At 39.1% G+C, this 18,814-nt stretch overlaps 2 protein-coding genes across 11 annotated transcripts in view; one reads left to right on the plus strand and one right to left on the minus strand.

Moving 5' to 3' along the window:
- The window catches only part of RO60 (Ro60, Y RNA binding protein), a 28,928-nt gene that overhangs the window by 9,591 nt on the left and 523 nt on the right, over window positions 1-18,814 (minus strand). Inside the window, exons 1-6 of one of the 5 annotated variants that reach the window (XM_082426899.1) lie at window positions 18,109-18,265; window positions 15,768-15,923; window positions 8,380-8,979; window positions 4,025-4,245; window positions 3,259-3,405; window positions 2,866-3,003 (exon numbers count right to left, since the gene is read on the minus strand). In XM_082426899.1, coding sequence (XP_082283025.1) covers window positions 2,866-3,003; window positions 3,259-3,405; window positions 4,025-4,245; window positions 8,380-8,959 — 1,086 coding nt within the window. In that variant the 5' untranslated portion in view covers window positions 8,960-8,979; window positions 15,768-15,923; window positions 18,109-18,265. Of the gene's footprint in view, window positions 1-2,865; window positions 3,004-3,258; window positions 3,406-4,024; window positions 4,246-7,575; window positions 7,694-8,379; window positions 8,980-15,749; window positions 15,924-18,108; window positions 18,267-18,814 lie in introns of those variants that run through there. The other 4 variants (XM_082426900.1, XM_082426901.1, XM_082426898.1 and 1 more) reach the window with 4 other exon arrangements.
- Window positions 18,350-18,814, plus strand: part of UCHL5 (ubiquitin C-terminal hydrolase L5) — a 50,881-nt gene continuing 50,416 nt past the window's right edge. The window contains exon 1 of one of the 6 annotated variants that reach the window (XM_082427548.1): window positions 18,350-18,461. Coding sequence is in view for 5 of the 6 variants with exons in the window: in XM_082427545.1 (XP_082283671.1) it covers window positions 18,612-18,687 (76 nt within the window). In the remaining variant the exon portion in view is untranslated. The other 5 variants (XM_082427547.1, XM_082427543.1, XM_082427544.1 and 2 more) reach the window with 5 other exon arrangements.

Here is an 18,814-nt window from a genome sequence, read left to right on the forward strand (position 1 = left end):
ATAAAACGCCTGATTTTTGATTTACCAATTGACAATTACAAATGCTTAGCTTTTACTAGAGGTAAAACAAAGGAAATAAGACAGCCTATTTAGTAATTTAAAGAAGTTATCATCTTCCTTTTTTTTTAATCTTTCCACATGAAGTAAACTGGGAATTTCTAGCAAGAAAGTTTTTTGTGGTAAAATACAAATAACATAAAATTTACTTTTAATCATTTTTAAGTGTACAATTCAGTGGCATTAAGTACATTCATAATGTTATGTAACCACTATTACTATCTATTTCCAGAACTTTTTCATCATCCCAAACAGAAACTCTGTACCCATTAATAGTAACTCCCCATTCCCACCTCCCTCTAGCCCTAGACGACTTCTATTTTACTTTCTTTATCCATGAATCTGCATATTCTAGAAACCTCATATGAGTGGAATCATAGAATTCTTGTCCTTTTGTGTCTGCCTTATTTCACCTAGCACAGTGTTTTCAAGGTTCATTCATGTTGTAGCATCTTTCAAATTCTACTACTTTGTAAGGCTGAATACTCCACTACATGTATATACCATATTTTGTTTATCCATTCATCTCTTGATGAATACTTGGGTTGTTTCCACCTTTTTGCTGCTGTGAATAATGCTTGTTATCAACATCTATGTACAAGTATCTGTATGAGTTCCTGTTTTCAATTCTTTTGGGTATATACACAGGTGGTGGAATTGCTGGATGGCCAGAGCCACACAACTAAGTGTGAAGTGGCATCTCATTGTGGTTTTCATTTGCATTTGCCTGATGACTAATGATATTGAGCATCTTTCCATGTGCTTAACTGGCCATTTGTTTATCTTCCTTGGAGAAATGTCTGTTCAAGTACTTTGCCCATTTCTGAATTGGGTTGTTTGTACTTTTACTGTTGAGTTGTAGGAGTTATCTATATATATATATATATATATATATATATATATATATATATATATATATATATATATATATATATTCTGGACATTAAACCCCTGCAAGATAGATGATCTGCAAATATTTTCTTTTCTGCAGGTTATCTTTTCACTCTCTTGATAGTGTCCTTTGATGCACAAAAAATTTGAATTTTGATGAAGTCCAATTTATCTACTTTTTCTTTTGTTGTCTGTGCTTTTGGTATCATATCTAAGAATCTATTGCCAAACCCAATGTAATGAAGCTTTTACAATATGTCTTGTTTTAAGAGTTTTATAGTTTTAGCTCTTATATGTAGGTCACTGATCCACTTTGAGTTAAATTTTGTATGTGGTGTAAAGTAATGGTCCAACTTCATACTTTTGCATGTGGATATCCAGTTTTCCCAGCACCATTTGTTAAAGACTATCTTTTCCCCATTGAACTGTCTTGACACTCTAGTCAACAATCAATTGACCGTATATCTGAGAGTTTAATTCTAGGTTCTCTATTCTATTCCATTGGTCTATGTTTGTATTTATACTACACTGTTTTGATTACTGTAGCTTTGTAGTAATTTTTGAAATCCTAAGTTTGGAAGTGTGGGTCTTCCAACTTTCTTTTCAAGATTGGGGTCCTTTGAGAGTCCATATAAATTTTAGGATGGGTTTTTCTATTTCTCCTAAACTTGCCATAGGGATTGCACTTAATCTGTAGACTGCTTTGGGTAGTACTGACATCTTAACATTATTAAGTCTTCCAAACTATGAACATAGGATGTCTTCCCATTTATTTATTTCTTCTTAAATTTCTTTCAGTACTGTTTTGCACTTTCAGTATATAAGTCTTACATTCCCTAGTTAAACTTATTCCAAAGTCTTTCATTATTTTTGATGCGACTATAAATGGAAATGTTTTCTTAACTTTGCTTTTGAACTGGTCACTGCTACTATATAGAAATACTGCTGGTCTTTCTTTGCCTGTTGAATTTATATCCTGCAACTCTGCTGAATCCATTTGTTAGCTCTAGTATTGTTTTGTGGATTCTTTACGGTTTTCTGCATATAAGATCATGGCATCTGAGAACAGAGATAATTTTCAATCTGGATGCCTTTTATTTCTTTTCCTTTCCTAACTGCTAGAACTTCCAGTATATATGGAATCAAAGCGGAAAAAGTGGGCATCCTTGTCTCATTCTTAAGGGAAATGATTTCAATCTTCTACCACTGAGTATGATAGCTGTGGGTTTTTTACATATGACCTTTACCACACTGAGGAAGTTCACTTGTATTTCTAGTTTACTGAGTGTTTTTTTTAAAAATCAGGATGGGTATTGAATTTTGTCAAATGCTTTTTCTGCATCAATTGAGATATCATGTTGTCTTTTAATGTGATGTATTACATTGATTGATTTTTCTTATATTGAATGATCCTTGTATCTTTAGGATAAGTCTCACTTGTATAATCTCTTTAATCTGCTGCTGAATTTGGTTGCTAGTATTTTGTTGAATAGCAAGACATTTTTAAAACCAAAACTTTTAACTTATGGTTCTGATATAGAATTTCCATTCCTAAAAAAATTACTTCCTATCAAGACAGAAGAGATCTACTACTGATTAACAGAAAAATAGAGGACAGAGGACCAAGTCACCAAGTCACAGGACTCCAGAGGAATGCAAATTTTTTAATTTGGTAACTTAAAACTTATCAAAATGATCTTAGGATAACTGGTTCTTGTCCAAAGGTAGAGAGAAATACTTTATTCATAAGCTTACAATGTTAATTATATATTCATTTTCACATGAACTAAGAAAAAAACAAATGAATATCTAATCAAAAATGGTTAAACTACTAATATTATCTTTAAAATGTGTTTTTACAAAAGATATTAAATCCTAACTGGGTCTTCTGTTTTAAAATAAAAATCAAACCATTACCTTAAATGTTTTGTAAAAAGCAGCATCCAAAGCTTGCAAAATTTCTTCATCAGGGCGCCACTTCAGTTTTCCTCTGAGCCCATGACCTGTTTTGTAAGTTTCTAATGCAATTAGAACATGAAATGGATGTATACGAGCCTAGAAACACAACAAAGACAGAAAGCAAATGTCAAATTCAAGTGAAAAACAGTAACTATTTCTTTAAGATTTTTGTTATTATGGCTAATAAATCTATTTCATAAAAGAGAAAAATGAGGACATATTAATCTTAGATTTAAGAGTCAGTGCAACTTGGTCTCTGAAAAATGTGCCCTAAAAAATGTGCCGACTGCATTTCCAAAATTTAGGAGCCAACTTTTTCAATTAGTAGTAGTTAACAAAGGTAATGCTTACCTTTTTTAACAGTTTTTCATTACACAGCTTTTCACATACTAAAGACACTTCTGAGTTTCCTGGTTCAAGCACTGAATTAGCAGTCATCTTTCCAAGATTCCTTAGTAATGCTGTAAGAGGCATTTCTTGTAACAAAGCCTTCCATACCTATTGCAATAACACAGGTAGAAATATAAGAAGTTAAGGGTAAATGAATAGGTATAACATAGCTGTATCAATTAATAACATAGACTTTAAGGCTTTCTTTTGGGGTTCAGAGCACGTTATAAATAAAAATCTGTGTGAACTGTTCAAAGGCTCATCACATAAAATAACTTGCTCTTTACCAGGGTAAGAAAGTGACGTATATTTTGTAAAGGAATTGCATATAAGAATTTTATTTATTTATTTTAATTAGTGAGGCAATTTAACCAGCACATTTTCTGGAGTGAAACTAATATTTATAGAATGCCAACTACATCTAGGCATTGTGTTAGGTGTTTTAAATAAACGTTAATTTTAAGATATATTTAAATTATTTTTTTTAGGAAATCCCCTGGCAGTCCAGTGGTTAGCACTCAGTGCTTTCAGCGCTGGGGCCCAGGTTCAATCCCTGGTTGGGGAGCTAAGACCCTGCAAACAGTGTGGTGGGGCAAAAAAAAAAAATTTTTTTTTTAAGTACTAATGAATTATTTTTTAAAAGCATTACCCACAATTTATCCTTTTAATACACAGCGCAAGTTCCTCATGTTTAATCACATGCTTTAACATATTATAATCTGCTTACCTCTTTAGACTTTAAGTGATTTGTTAGGAGATGCTCCCTAACCAGTCTGTGTTCTTCTATCAGATGAATGACTTCCAGTTCATCTTTTGTGCGCTTCACTTTCTCTACAGCCTCCAGATACTTTAATAATTTCTCAGTCTCCACAGAAAGTGCTTTTTCTTTATACATTTCATGGACCTCTTTCCAGCCCTTTGTAATATATTTGGTAACAATAGCAAGTCCTTTAACAAAATAAAGAATTAAAAAGGCATGTAGGATTACAAGGTAAAGAACAGGACATGTTATGGAGAACGCATTATGTGAAAGGCACACCTAGATACACTGGAGTTTAAACCGACATGCTACTTCCTATGATATGACAAACACATTTAAGCCAGTGGAGGCTGCTAATTTTGCCTATTCCATCGTAACTGCTTCAACATGAGACTCTGGAGGAAAAGCTCCAATATCCTAAGTCATTTCATTATGGAGCTTTTATTTATTTTTTTGAAGCACTAGCATTAGAACCTTTGGTACACAGTGCCTATCTCAGGTCCACGATCTCAGAACAACACACAAAAGTACAGATCTACCTCAATTAATCTCATATTCACTTGCCCCTTTAGCTGCTAAATAAATATGCATTTATAAATTGTAGAGATAAGTGGAAGTAGACAGGTAGGTAGGTAATTTGTGCTTTTTTTTTAATAGCTGAGAAAGTATTACAGGCCAAATTTTTTAAAAAGGGAAAATAATGTGTTCATTTCCTCTACAATTCCTTTCAATAGTTGAAAGAGCTTTCAGTTGGGGGGCGGTGAGGAAACCTGGGTTCTAGCTTATATGTTGCCAATAAATGGCTGTGTGATCTTTCTAGGCCTTAGTTTCCACTTCTGTATAAGGGGGGAGGAGACGGACTGAATTATTAAATTCCAGGGTCTATGGGGGAAACGTAGGTAAAGTAAATAAATAAACGAGGCCACTGATAGAAGAGAGAGTGGTTAGCACTGTGGTGAACTAAAGAGAGAATGCCCTGACAAATGTTTTAGTGAAATATTGGCTCACTGCTGCCAAAAAACCGTATTTTCAAAAGAAGGTACAATATGGATTTTTATGTGATGTTGCAAAGAGTTCATTTTCTTCCAAAATATGGTGCAGGCCAAATAAAATACATCTCTAAGGCAGATTGAGCTTATGTGCTATATCCGAACTCTAATTTAAATAACTTGATCAAAAGTTAGTACTAACATGCAGGAACTTCTAAAGTATCGTGACTCTTGCTATCTTACAGATCTTAGTACAAAATCTTACATTGCCTTAAATGAGTTCATGTTTCATGTGAGCATCTTTTCTATTCTTTCCAACTAAAATAAAACTTTCGGGGCTTCCCTGGTGGCGCAGTGGTTACAAATCTGCCTGCCAACGCAGGGGACACGGGTTTGAGCACTGGTCCGGGAAGATCCCACATGCCACGGAGCAGCTAAGCCCATGAGCCACAACTACTGAGCCTGTGCTTTCTAAAGCCCGAGCGCCTAGAGCCCGTGCTCCCAACAAGAGAAGCCACCACAATGAGAAGCCCATACACTGCAATGAAGAGAAGCCCCCGCTCGCCACAACTAGAGAAAGCCCGTGCGCAGCAACGAAGACCCAACGCAGCCAAAAATAAATTAATTTATTTAAAAAAAAAAAACTTTCAAGAAGTCTGTCTTATTATTTTTATCTTCCTCAAGTCCTAGAATTGTGTTGGCCACACAGTAGGAACACAATAAACATCTGATTAGTTGAATCACACTTTGAATTGTTTTATCTGTTTAAATACACATTTCAGTTACTTATTTGGTAAATTAGAGTTTGTTTCCAAACACTAGGCTCTGAGAAGCCTAAGGATCTTCTACACCTAGACATATTGCTATTATTAGAAGGTTTCAAGTATGAGTTCTGTCCTCAAAAATCTAGAATTAAAGAATCCTACGTGTGGGACTAAGTTTAGGGAATATCTACTAATTTCTCAATTTATAGACCAAGAATTCAAAACCCAGAATAACTGTTTGCACAAATTCAGAAACTAATTTTTCCAATTTGAACTAGCACTTAGGCCCACACCACCACATAGTGTCTCAACAGACAAACAAAGCTGGATCCCTACAGCCTCCTCAAACTGGAGCAAAGATTTAAAGAAATTTTTAAAGTTAAAAAAATTAAGCCATGAATATGTTAGGAAAAAAAACACAGGTAAGTATTTTTATGACTTTAGGTTGGAAATGGCCTTTCTAAACCGAACATAAAATAAAAACGTATTAACAAAGGCAGGTAAGTTTGATTACATTAAAATTCCAAACTTCACTGTGCCAGAAACCCCCTCCCCATCAAAAAACAAAAAGACAAAGAAAAAAAATGGGGGGAAAATGCATGCAATGTATATAATAATAAATTATTAATTCCTATACTTGGTATTCCAAGTTCTGAGAACAGTGCCCATCTACAGTAGGTGCTCAATAAATATTTGTTGAATGAATGGTGACTATAATTATTGCTATTTTTATAATATTAAAAATAGCAGCTTGATAGATAAAAAGAAAAAGATACAATATAATCCATAAAAAATACAAATAATCAATAAACACATGAAAAGTTGAGCTTCTGGCCAAATACATAAATTCAAATAACAAGATAAAATTTTTCACCTATCATTGGCAAAGATTAAAAAACACTGGTAAATAGTCAGTGTTCAAATGTGGGGAAAGGGGCCACTTTCATATACTCTTTGTGGATTTAAGCATTACAGAAATTATAGAAACATTTATACTAACCAAGTTTTTTCACTGTAGTATTTTTGTAATAGTATTAAAAAACCAGGAGCTACTTAACTGTCATCAGTAAGAGACTAGCTACATAAATTATATTCATATAATGGTACACATGCAATTATTGCTACTGACCTGAAAAAAATCAATATACATTTAACTGAAACAAAGAAGGTATATAAAATTAAAAAAAATAAAACATAGTATATATTTAGGAAAAATCAGAAGTAATATACAACCTATGTATAGTGATTTCTTTTGAAGGGCAGGACTACTTTCTGCATTCTATTTTTTTGTATTATCCAGCTACTTTAAAACAAGCATGCAGGGAATTCCCTGGCAGTCCCGTGGTTAGGACTCGTGCTTTCACTGCCGAGGGCACAGGTTCAATCCCAGGTCAGGGAACTAACATGCCACAAGCTGAGCGTGGAATGAATGAATGAATGAATGAATGAATAAATAAGTAAATAAAACAAGCATGTAATTTCTAATAAAAAATCAAAATATATACGTGTTTGTATACATAAATGTTTGCAGTAATTTACTGCTTAAACTTCATTTGAAAAAGTCCGTTTATAATAATAAAAAAAAAGGGATAAATTAAGAATTACTGAGGAGATACTATGTATGAAGATATCATTACACAAGCTATGTGGGAGGGAGGGGAGGGAACCAACACTGCCCTTTACTCCGTGCCAGGAACTGTGGAAGTATTGTAATACACACTATCACATTTAGTCACAATAATTTTAAGAGTTATTCCTTTTCTACCTTTTTTAATAAATGAAGATACAGAAACTCGGAAAGGTTAAGTTACTTGGTGTAAGGACACAAAGTAATAAGTAGAACTGAAATTTGAACCCATCTGAGGGGCTGTCTTTTCAAGTTTCACTTCTGCTGTAAAAAAAAAAAAAAAAGTCAAATTTGGACATGCTCATTTTGTGAAAGTTCACACTTAAAATTATTCCTGTGCAAAAGTTTTTCTTATTTCCCTTCTAAGAAGGACTAAAGAGTCATTGTAGACCCAATTAACTTTTCAAAAGTCTCTTCCCATAGACACAGAAAAACTGCCCCAAGTTACCATGACCCCTGGCTGACTGCCTGGAGACAATTAACATCCTGAATTGTTAAGTTCAGCACTACTTTGGGTAGCCTTTAGGTTCCACGGAACATACGTCCTAGGAAGACAGGGAGGGAAAAAAGGGGCTAAAGCAGTACAGCCTGGCTATCTGCCATCTACTGGCTAGGAGCCGTTTTGATTCCTACAACTTTAATCATATCCATGCTGCTTTCCTAGTCCATAATCAAGGGGGTGAGCATTCTAGTTAGCATGGTGACATTTTAAGATTTAGAATATCAAGCTGCAAATCTGTCATTTGGCTCTTGATCATTAATGTCTAGGTGTTTAATTCCAGGTTGGCATTAAACATATATGAATTAATCAATGTGTTCTGAGAATTAAAGGCTATTTCTAGAAAATATTACATAACTGTCTTATGTCAAATAAAAATTTGCTATTTTTTGGATATCTGCACCTGACCCCCCCCACCCCCTCCATGAAGATCTTACGCTTACCTTCACTGGAAGGTTTAAGATGAGACAATCTTAACAGATCTTTGTGAGACCAGCCATTTCTTTGTTTATATTTTGTAACGGCCAGGGCAAGGGCCATGCCACCTTTTTCATTGTACCAGTCTGCTACGGCCTTCCGGAGGGCGCGACCCCACATGCCACATTTCATGCTTTCCTTTAGATCTTTCTTAAATTGTATAAAAGTAAAGAGATGTGTAGGAATGCGACAAACTTCAGAAACAGCTTTGAAGGCGGCTTGTTTCGTGCTTATGTCGGAACACTGGGAACAAATGGCGAGGGCAAAGAGCGTAGGCTCCTGCTTTGCAGTTCTGCCTTCTTGACTAAATGACTTTATTTCCTGTATCACTTCACATCCTCTGCCATCTTCAATCAATCTAATTAAAGCTTCAGCATTCTCAAGGCCCAACTTCTGTTCTTTGATATAGTAAGTCCCACCTTCAGAACCAAAACATAAGAACCGGTGCAGCCGATTCATATCAGTGACTTGCCACACATATCCGTCTTCAGAATTGGCTATCTGCTTCTCATTCAGCGGCTGCATTTGGTTTACCAATTCCTCCATTTTTCTGTCTTTTAGGAAACCTGTCAAAAAGCAAAATGTTATTTTAGCTAGAAACAAGAAAATTCTAAAAAGGAAAATTATTTATTAATCTATGTTTATTGAAATCTGCCATGAAATCTTTTAATTTAAAAATATTTCTTAAGCTCAGTAACTGGTGGTATAATAATCAGAAGCAATAGCTAAGAAGTCGCATTTTTGAGGTATAGTTTGTTGCTTCAGAGACTGAGCAGGCAGTTCAGCATGGAGTCTAGAGGACCAGATGGAGGAGAATAAAAGGGGAGGCAACAGTCACTGACACAGACAGGGGGCTGACACTCCCTTTACTTCCTGAATAACCGTGTAGACATTTTTGATTGTGTATCCAACATCTGTTCCTCCCTTCCCCTTTCTCTTATCTTCTGGTAGTAATGTCCTTCAGGGGACATTCCCCAGCCCCAAGGGATGAATCTTCATTGCTCTAAGCCAGTGGTTCTCAAACTCTGTGTGCATCAAAACTACTTGAAGTCCTAGTTAAAACACAAGATGATGGGTTCCACACCCCCGCCCCCCACCCCGAAGTTTCTTTCATAATTCAGTATGTCTGGTTGAGGCCTAAGCATTCATACTTATCACAAGTTCTCAGGTGATACTCTCATTCCTCTTGCCATGTGACTGGTACAGGTATTGGGCAAGTATCACAACTCCCATCAGTGAGACATGATAAGTCTGCTGGTAATACTTCTGAGGTTTTCTTCCTTCTTAAAAAGGGGCTTGGGCTCTTAAAAAGGAATGTTCCCCTTTCTGCCCTGACATACTCATCTGCACATGATGCCTGAAGCGGTGTCAGCTACCTATAGCCATGAGGGGTGCCAGTTTAAGAAGACAAACTAATTTATAAGGATGGAAGCACCAGAAAGAAAAAAAAAAAAAAAAGAAGGAATCTGGGTCATTGATATCATCAAATTACCTGGAACTGCCCTACTTAGAAATGTCCTAATATATCGTAAGTATATCCTTATTGTTTAAGCCATTGATAAGTTTTCTGCTACCTGCAGCTGAGAGCGTGCCAACTGATTAACATCCTGTATCAACAGTGCTCGTTTATAGTTTACTTCATCTGTGACTACCCACATTTTCCTCCTTCCAGTATCTCTGAAGCTACTAGAACTAGCTGTCTGGCAGCAGTATCCCTTTTTCTCCTCCAAAGGGAGTAACCACAGTCATCCACTACTTTATTGGTCCACCGCTACTCTCACTATAGTACAGCTGTTTATCTTCAGGTTTCCTGCCTGGGCCACTGCAGTGCACTGGGCTTCTCCCCATGGCAAACAACCAACAAAAAATCCTCAACCAGCATTTACTGCATACTGTGTGTAAGGCATGAAGGAGATTTCTGTTCCCTTAAAAAGATTTTTAAAACTTTTTTTCCTGCCCTCAGGGAAATCAGTCTATTTAATGAGGTAGAAATTTATACATAATACAAAGCAAACTGTACAAATACAAAGCAAGTGCTTTAACAGAAAAGTGAATGAGCAGAGGAGGATAAAATAATGCTGTCTCAATAATCCAGGAAGACTGAAAAACTGGCATATAAAGTTTGCGGAACACATTCCAGGAAGGGGTATATGAAATCTCGCTCTGTGTCTTTAAATTTTAGAAAAGGAACTAAATATACTGCAAAGAAATGTTGACAGGTAAGGTAATAGCTTAAAGAGGAACACAAGTAAAAGAAATTTTGTTTTGAAGATGATACAAGCTTGAGCATGTTTATATACTGTGGAGAAGGCTAAAGACACAATCCTGGTGAATATTAACAATTAAAAAATAGCTAAGGAGAAAAGGGCCCTGTAAAGAAGAAAGAGAAGGAGAGGCACACAGACTTAAAATCAGGAGAGTGGTATCGTAGACCACAAGGAAGAGAATTTCACAGAGTGAATGGCTGGTAATGTCAAATGCTCAGCAATCAAGTGAGTAAGGCTGAAGTTGGCAACAGGAATGCTGAGGAAAGGCCATCGCAGTCGGGCGCTGCGAGAAATAGCTTGATTCTAGTGAGGTCAGGAGGGCATGCAGCGATGAAGAGACTTCACAGGTAGACTACTCTTGCACAGAAGCCAACTTCTAAAGGGAAGGTAAGAGAGAAGGCAGGAGCTAGAGGAAAAATCTTTTTACCTTTTCAGATGAGAGGACTCTGAGGTTGAGGTTCAAAGTTCGATTTGGAGAGTTGAAGACACCAGAGAAAGGGCGTAAGTGAGGGAACGAGATCCCTGAAAGAAGCTTCAGAGCATCCAGGCTGAGACTAGCCCTTGACAGCAAAAGAGGTATCTCCTTCGCTAAGGGTGAAGGTTATGGGTAATGATGCCTTTGAGGGAGAAAGAGGAGTAAAGAAATTGAGGGAGTTCTCAATGCGGGGAAATTGGGTGAGTAAGGGAGCAATGAAAGACTGGGTCTCAGAGCGGGGAACACACAATGGTGCAGAGGTAAGTGCTGGGAAGAAAGCCTCACATTTTGCATGTGACTGAGGGGGACAGTGATTTGAATTGTGCTGGAAACAGCAGTGTCAATATTCCAAATAAAGCTCTGACATAAAGTAGTTAATCTCAGTGCAGGCCTAGGCTTCAGGTGGTGTCAGAGACGAAGTGATCATATTATATCAGTCATTATGGACTGATTTATAGTGACTGAGTATAGCACAGGCTGAAACTCCTGGTGCAGTGGATGTTGCTTTTTCTATGTATTCGGACCCCCTTTTCAATATGGCATTTACCTCTGCCTTTCAATCCAAAAAGGCTAAGAGCCTTCTCAAAGATTGATAACATTAATTGCTAATTCCAGTAGAAATTTTTTGACATTGCTGGCCTCTCCTTTAGATTTAACAAAAACACACACTCTCTGGTGTTTCTTCAACCTGGCTATTCCTGCTTATTAGTCATATTTGTTAAATGAATAATTTTGAGAAGACATTCAATTATCAGATTATACTACACCAGTTTTCCTGCACCAAGGCCCAAGTGGTGAGATTTCAAGGTCCCAATATAAACCTCAAAACCCCCCACTCTCAAAGTTCTTTCCCTTTTATTATTCTTTGTGAGCATGTCCAGCTAACATCAATGGTTCCCTTGAGAACAGGGACCAGGCCTTATCTGTGTATCCCTCCTCTAGAACACCATTTTTAAGTAATTCCTAATATATATTTAAGGATAACTAAGCAGCATTAAAGTTGATTTTCTGAACCATTTATCTAAGTATTACGCATGACTGGCTTTTCTTTCCTGTAACACATTTACTTTGAAAATAAGTCTCAATGCATGCAATTAAAAACACAATTCAAGCCTTTAACATAAATTCTGTAATCAGGGTAAAATAATGTACTATATGCAGGTAATAGAAATACAATTAAGAAAAATAAAACATGAAAAAGTTACAAAGAGAAAGTAATGAGTACTGAGTAAAAATGTCACCTGAGAACAGTATTTCTCTGTAAGTTCTTCTAATATGTTTAATATTAGGTATTCAAGTATCTTTTCTATCTTTTCTAAAGCAAGCAGAAAAATGAACTTTTAAATCTAGAGAGGATGCCTAAACAAGAAATCCCTAAATGTAATCCTTGTAATCCCTATTATAAGAAATGAATTATTTATTCATAGCTGTACCAATGGAATCTTCCCTTGCATGTTATGTTTTATTAATGACAACCCTGACCACACACCCTTTCGATACTTCTGCAGGAGAAATTTTCACCTTTTCATATGCTTCTGTGAACATACTTTCCAGGGTGCAACATAAAACTGTGGATCAGATCACATCATTAACAGTTAACGGCACCTCTCTACTTGCTTATGTAGATTTACCTGAGTCAGATTTTTAGAGTGAAATATAAAAAACAGAATGGCAGCATGTTCCAAGCTGCTCTCTTTGTCACTGAGCGCTGAAATACAAATTAACTTTAAAATTGGCTAGGTGATAAGACACAGTGGTATAATAAAGAATATCTGGGTTTTGCGGGAGGTACAGACTACTCGGTGCAAAACAGGCTACAAGGATGTAGAGTACAACACGGGGAATATAGCCAATATTTTGTAGTAACTATAAATGGAGTGTAACCTTTAAAAATTGTATAAAAAAAAAGAAAAAAGAAGAATATCTGATTTTTGTCCATGTTCTCACAGGGCTTCACACACCACTTTGGGTTTATATCCGAAAAAAACAAAAACACTAACTCGAAAAGATACATGCACCCAATGTTCATGGCAGCGTTACTTACAATTGCCAAGGTATGGAAGCAACCTCAGCGTCCATCAACAGATGAATGGATAAATAAGATGTGGTATATACATATACAGTGGAATACTACTCAGCTATAAAAAAGAACGAAATTTTGCCATTTGCAGCAACATGGATGGACTTGGAGGGCATTATGCTAAGTGAAATAAGTCAGCCAGAGAAAGACAAATACTGTATGGTATCACTTACATGCGGAATCTAAAAAATACAACAAACTGGTGAATAAAACAAAAAAGAAGCAGACTCACAGATAAAGAGAACAAACTAGTGGTTACAGTGGGGAGAAGGAAGAGGGAAGGGGAAATATAGGGATAGAGGATTTAAAAAAAAGGGTTATTATGGGATTATATGAAATCATATGTGTGAAACTTCTGAAAACTGTAAAGCACTATAGAATTTAAAGAATCTTTTATTCAATTTAAAAAAAGTTAATAAAAAAAAAAACCTTGGAATATCCTGATTGATGGGAGTGTCTTTGTTATGCTAATGAGGTGACTCATTCTGGGTCTTTGGATTGCTTCCAGTTGGGGGTCGCCATAAAGACCAATCATCTGATTAGAAGGTGGGAACTTTAGGCCAGATCAACCTCCCAGGAGGGAAGGAAGGCAGGTGACTGACCTCAACCACAGGGTCAATGAATTAATCAGTCATGCCTAGTCATGAAACCCCATATACAAACTCTGGACATCAAAGTACAGCGGAGGGACTTCCCTGGTGGTCCAGTGGTAAAGAATCCACCTTGCAATGTAAGGGACACGGGTTTGATCCCTGGTCAGGGAACTAAGATCCTTCATGCCGCGGGGCAGCTAAGCCTGCGCGCCACAACTACTGAGCCCGAGTGCCGCAAACTACAGAGCCCACTCGCTCTGGAACCCGCACGCCACAACTAGAGAGAAGTCTGAGCACCACAATGAAGAGCCCACGCGCCCCAACAAAAGATCCCGCGTGCCTCAACGAGGATCCCACATGCCGCAACTAAGACCCGACGCAGCGGGCTTCCCTGGTGGCGCAGTGGTTGAGAGTCTGCCTGCCAATGCAGGGGACACGGGTTCGAGCCCTGGTCTGGGAAGATCCCACATGCCGCGGAGCAACTAAGCCCGTGAGCCACAACTACTGAGCCTGCGCGCCTGGAGCCTGTGCTCCGCAACAAGAAAGGCCACGATGGTGAGAGGCCCGCGCACCGCGATGAAGAGTGGCCCCCGCTTGCCGCAACTAGAGGAAGCCCTCGCACAGAAACAAAGACCCAACACAGCCAAATAAATAAATAATAATTAAAAAAAAAAAAAAAAAAAAAAAAAAAAAAAAAAAGACCCGACGCAGCCAAAAATAAATAAAATAAAATAAATAATAAATAAATCTTTAAAGAAAAAAAAACAAGTTCAGCAGAGACTCCCAGTTGGTGAACACTGATGTGCTGGGACGGTGATGTGCCAGGATTCTACAAACAGAAGGAACCCCTCCACTGCCTCCAGTGGCCTGGTGGTGTCTTCCATTTGGCTGTTCCTGAGTTGTATCCCTTATAATAAAGGATTTTATTATAAATCCTTTATAATAAAACTGTAATCATAAGGATGGTGCTTTTAGGGAGTTGAGTCATTCTAGTGAATTACTGACCCTGAGCGCATTGTGGGAAGCCTAGTTGGCTGGACTGGGACCTTATTTGAGGCTGTTGTGTGAAGTAAGGGCAATCCGTTTGGGATCCTGCCCTTTCACTTGGGGGATCTGATGCTAACTCTGGAACTGAAATGAGTTGATCTCAAAATATAGACACCAAAGGTATAAGTGACAAAAGAAAAAAACCGATAGACTGGACTTCATCAAAATTTAAAACTGTGTTTCAAAAGACACCACAAAGCAAGCAAAAGACATCCCATGGAATGGGAGAAAATAGCTGCAAATCATACATATGATAATGAATTTGTGTCTATGATATATAAATAACTCATAACTAAATAATAAAATGATAAATAACCCAGTTAAAAAATAGGCAAAGAATCTATATAGGTATGTCTTCAAAGAAGGTATACAAATGGCCAACAAACACAAAAATGGATGCTGAATATCACTGGTCATCAGGGAAATGCAAATCAAAACTGCAATGAGATACCACTTCACACCTACTAGAATGGCAATAATCAAAATGACAATAATAAGTGTTGGCGAGGATTTGGAGAAATTAGAACCTTCATATACTGCTAGTGGAATGTAAAATGTTGCATCATATGATATCTCTATATTTAACCTTTTGAGGACCTGCTACATTGTTCTCCAAAGTGGTAGGGGGTTTCTTTAGGGGTGATGAAAATGTTCTGAAATTATATAGTGGTGATGGTTACACAACTCTGTGAATATACTAAAACCCACTGAATGTGATGTGTGAATTCTATCTCAAAAACCTGTTATTAAAAAAAAATTAAAACTTGGCTAGGTGAAATATATTTGGCAAGTTATTTAAATAGATAAGCATTTAAGTGATATTTAACCCTACATTTTTTATATTTGTCTTAAGAAAGAAATTTGAGATACACACAGACATACTATACAGGACCTTAATTTCTTCCTTCCCCAAATGTCATCAACCCCCTTCTCAAAGCTTAAGCTCCAGTGTCAGTGGTTTAGAAGGCAGTTGGGCAGTGAGTGAGGTCAAAGCCTGGTCATCAGTTAATCCACTTCTGAATAATCAAGCGTTGTAAATCCAGATTAACTAACAAACAAACAAACAAAAGATAGTTAATTCTTCTTTCAGTTGGCCTGACCTAGTCTGTGCTCTTAAAGCAACACCCCTGCAAGGAAATGTAATACAGCTAAAGTTGTATTAAACGTCTATAAATCAAAATTTTGAGAAGAAATCAAACAGATTACAATATCATTAAAAGCATGGCCACACTCTGAAATTGGTTGTGGATATTTTATACATTGCCCACTTCTCTTTTTCCTAATTTTGAATGCAAGATCAGTGAATGGCAGTAATACACAGTATGCAATAGCACTAGTTCTGCTTCTTATTCGCTAGAACTAGAATATCTATAGTAACTTTTAACAGTACTAATAATATATTACTTCTAAGGATGCCTACATTCTTCTTGAATGTACACATCTAAATATCTTTCCCAAGTCTCTTGATCATTTGTCACTTGAAAAGGCTCTCTTTCATCCCAAGAGGTCAAACAAGTTTGCAGCTTATTCCTTTTTAAATGGAGTCAAAGCTGACTTACGTCTATGAGAGCAAGACAGTTTGAAAGAAACAATACTGCAAAAACGGGGGCCACAAATTCAGAGAGCTGTATCACTCAGACTGGTCAATGGACATGAGCGAATCAAGTCAAGGGTGATGCAATAAAAAGTGGTGAGGAACTAGAGCAGACATGACAGCACGATATTCTGAAGGCATACACCTTTTAGCCAACTGGTCGTCATGTAGTTTGGGCCTCATATTGCCAGATCTTCTCATTTTTCTCAAAAACTCAGAAATCTGGATTTTTAGGTGACCTCTTAGAATTAAATGTTAACAACATAATTAAAGAAATTTGACACACACACACACACACACACACACACACACACACACACACACACACCCCATTCTGATTACTTATAGGCTGTTTCAAGGGCTAAACTTTCAGTTCGGTCTTTCTACAACAGGCACCATGTTCAGTTGGGTATCAAATGTTAGTTTTGATGTATTCAATAGTTACTTAGCACCAAAAACATTTTCAAGTTCACAGCAATATTGCAGATGAAGATAATACGGCAAATTCCTGCAAACAGCTTTGGGCTCTGATGACACTCATTCTAGGCGTGGTTCATAAGGAAATAAGGCCAGACTCCTGTGCCTCACAGACTTTCCCATTTAAGTATATTAACAGAATACATACCTCTCCCGCCCCCCACCAGCTTGAAGACACAGTCTCCCAGGGACAAACTTCAAGAAAGTTTCCAAAAAAAAATTTTTTTTTTAATTTAACCCCGGACATAGATTTTGGCTTCTACTCCATAATATAACCACGTTTGTTTTCATATAAAAGCTGTGCCGCTGTTTCTCTCAGTAAAATGTATCATGTTTATTTCGTGGCTTCACATAATCCTGCAGGACAAGGTTCCCTTATTCCAGGGCACAGGTCCTCCTGCTTGAGAAACAAAGAATCCGAGTTTTACCAAGTAAAGTTTTTTTTTTTTCTTCTAGAAGCCAAGGGCCCTTCTTGGAAGTCAGAGCTTTAAGGAGTGATGCATAAACACTACTACTCTGAAAGATTTTAGTTTTAACATTACTACTCTGCAAGGGCCTGGTGAATGAGGTTTCGTGATTTAGTGAAGACAGCCATTTTTGGTTTAACGCATCTTTTAGTCTTAGGACCGTTACAAATATTTTCAGATTAACACACTGCATTTTTCAACCTCATGTGCCTTGGAGGCACCGCGCCCCTTTACACTTGTCTTTCAGCCCCACCGACGACAGGACGGATCTTCTCCTGTCCCTCGTCAGTCCCTCCAGGACAAATTCGTCCTCGGTCTTCTCACAAAGATCCTTCTTCCCGGGCAACGCCTCTCGGCGCAGCAGCAGCGGCGGGAGGAGGAAAAGGAGGAGGAGAAGGAAGGGGAGGAGGAAAGCGGGCCCCTGGGACGCCGGCCTGCGGGAAGCTCCGCAAGTACAAGGGGGAGCGGTCCCGGCTTCGGGAAGGGCCCGGCCCAGCAGAGGTGCCGGTCCAGCCACCCAGCCCGCCAGGGCACGGAGGCGGGGCGGGAGACGGGTCGGCGCAGCGTCTGCTCCGGCCTCGGCCGCAGGGATGCGGGGTGAGGGCCACGGAGGACCGGCCGGACCTTGCGCGTCCCCGGCGCCGCTCAGACCGCACAAAGGGCCCCGGCCAGCCGGCCGCCCGCGGTGTCCTCACCTGTGCCCGGCGGCCGACCCTCCCTCCGAAGCCGCCGCGCCACCGGGAGAAGCGCTGCGCCACGCCGCCGAAAGACGACGCGCGTCGGCCGGAGAGGTGATGCCTGCTCCGACTCCGCCGCCCGGGTCTCCCGGTTCGGTTCCCGGGAGCGAGCCCCGCCCCGCCGGGCGTGCCCCGCCCCCGCCCCAGACTAGCGAGAGTCCCGGATGTTCCCTCCTCCGGCGCCCCAAATCCCGCCCTTTCTCGGCGGCCCTGGCCCCTTCCGAATCGGCTCCGGGTCCTGCGCGGCCCAGAAAGAGTTTCGCCGTCTCTTGGGTGGCTAGAGCGTCCTCCCGCGCTCTGTCGCGCTGCAGGTGACGGCGCCCGGAGGCTGTCGGGAAGTAGGCGGGGTGACGTGAGGTTGACGAGCCAGCGGCGGGTTTGCAGAGCTCAGTGGCCGGAGGCGGCTGGATTGGGGGGGTGCCGGAGCCGGAGGTGGAGCGGGGCGGCGTGTGGCCGGGGCCATGACGGGCAATGCTGGGGAGTGGTGCCTCATGGAAAGCGACCCCGGGGTCTTCACCGAGCTCATTAAAGGATTCGGTGAGAGCCAAGGGGACCGTCCTGGGCCGGGGGTCACGGGAGGAGGCCTGAGCTGGGCACGGAGTGCTTCCCTGCGGCTGCCGCCGCCCAGCGTCTGGAAGGAGGCGACTCTCTAACCCTGGAGTCG

The sequence above is a fragment of the Balaenoptera physalus genome (assembly GCF_965194825.1).
Source record: "Balaenoptera physalus genome assembly, chromosome: 1".
Lineage (NCBI taxonomy): Eukaryota > Metazoa > Chordata > Mammalia > Artiodactyla > Balaenopteridae > Balaenoptera > Balaenoptera physalus.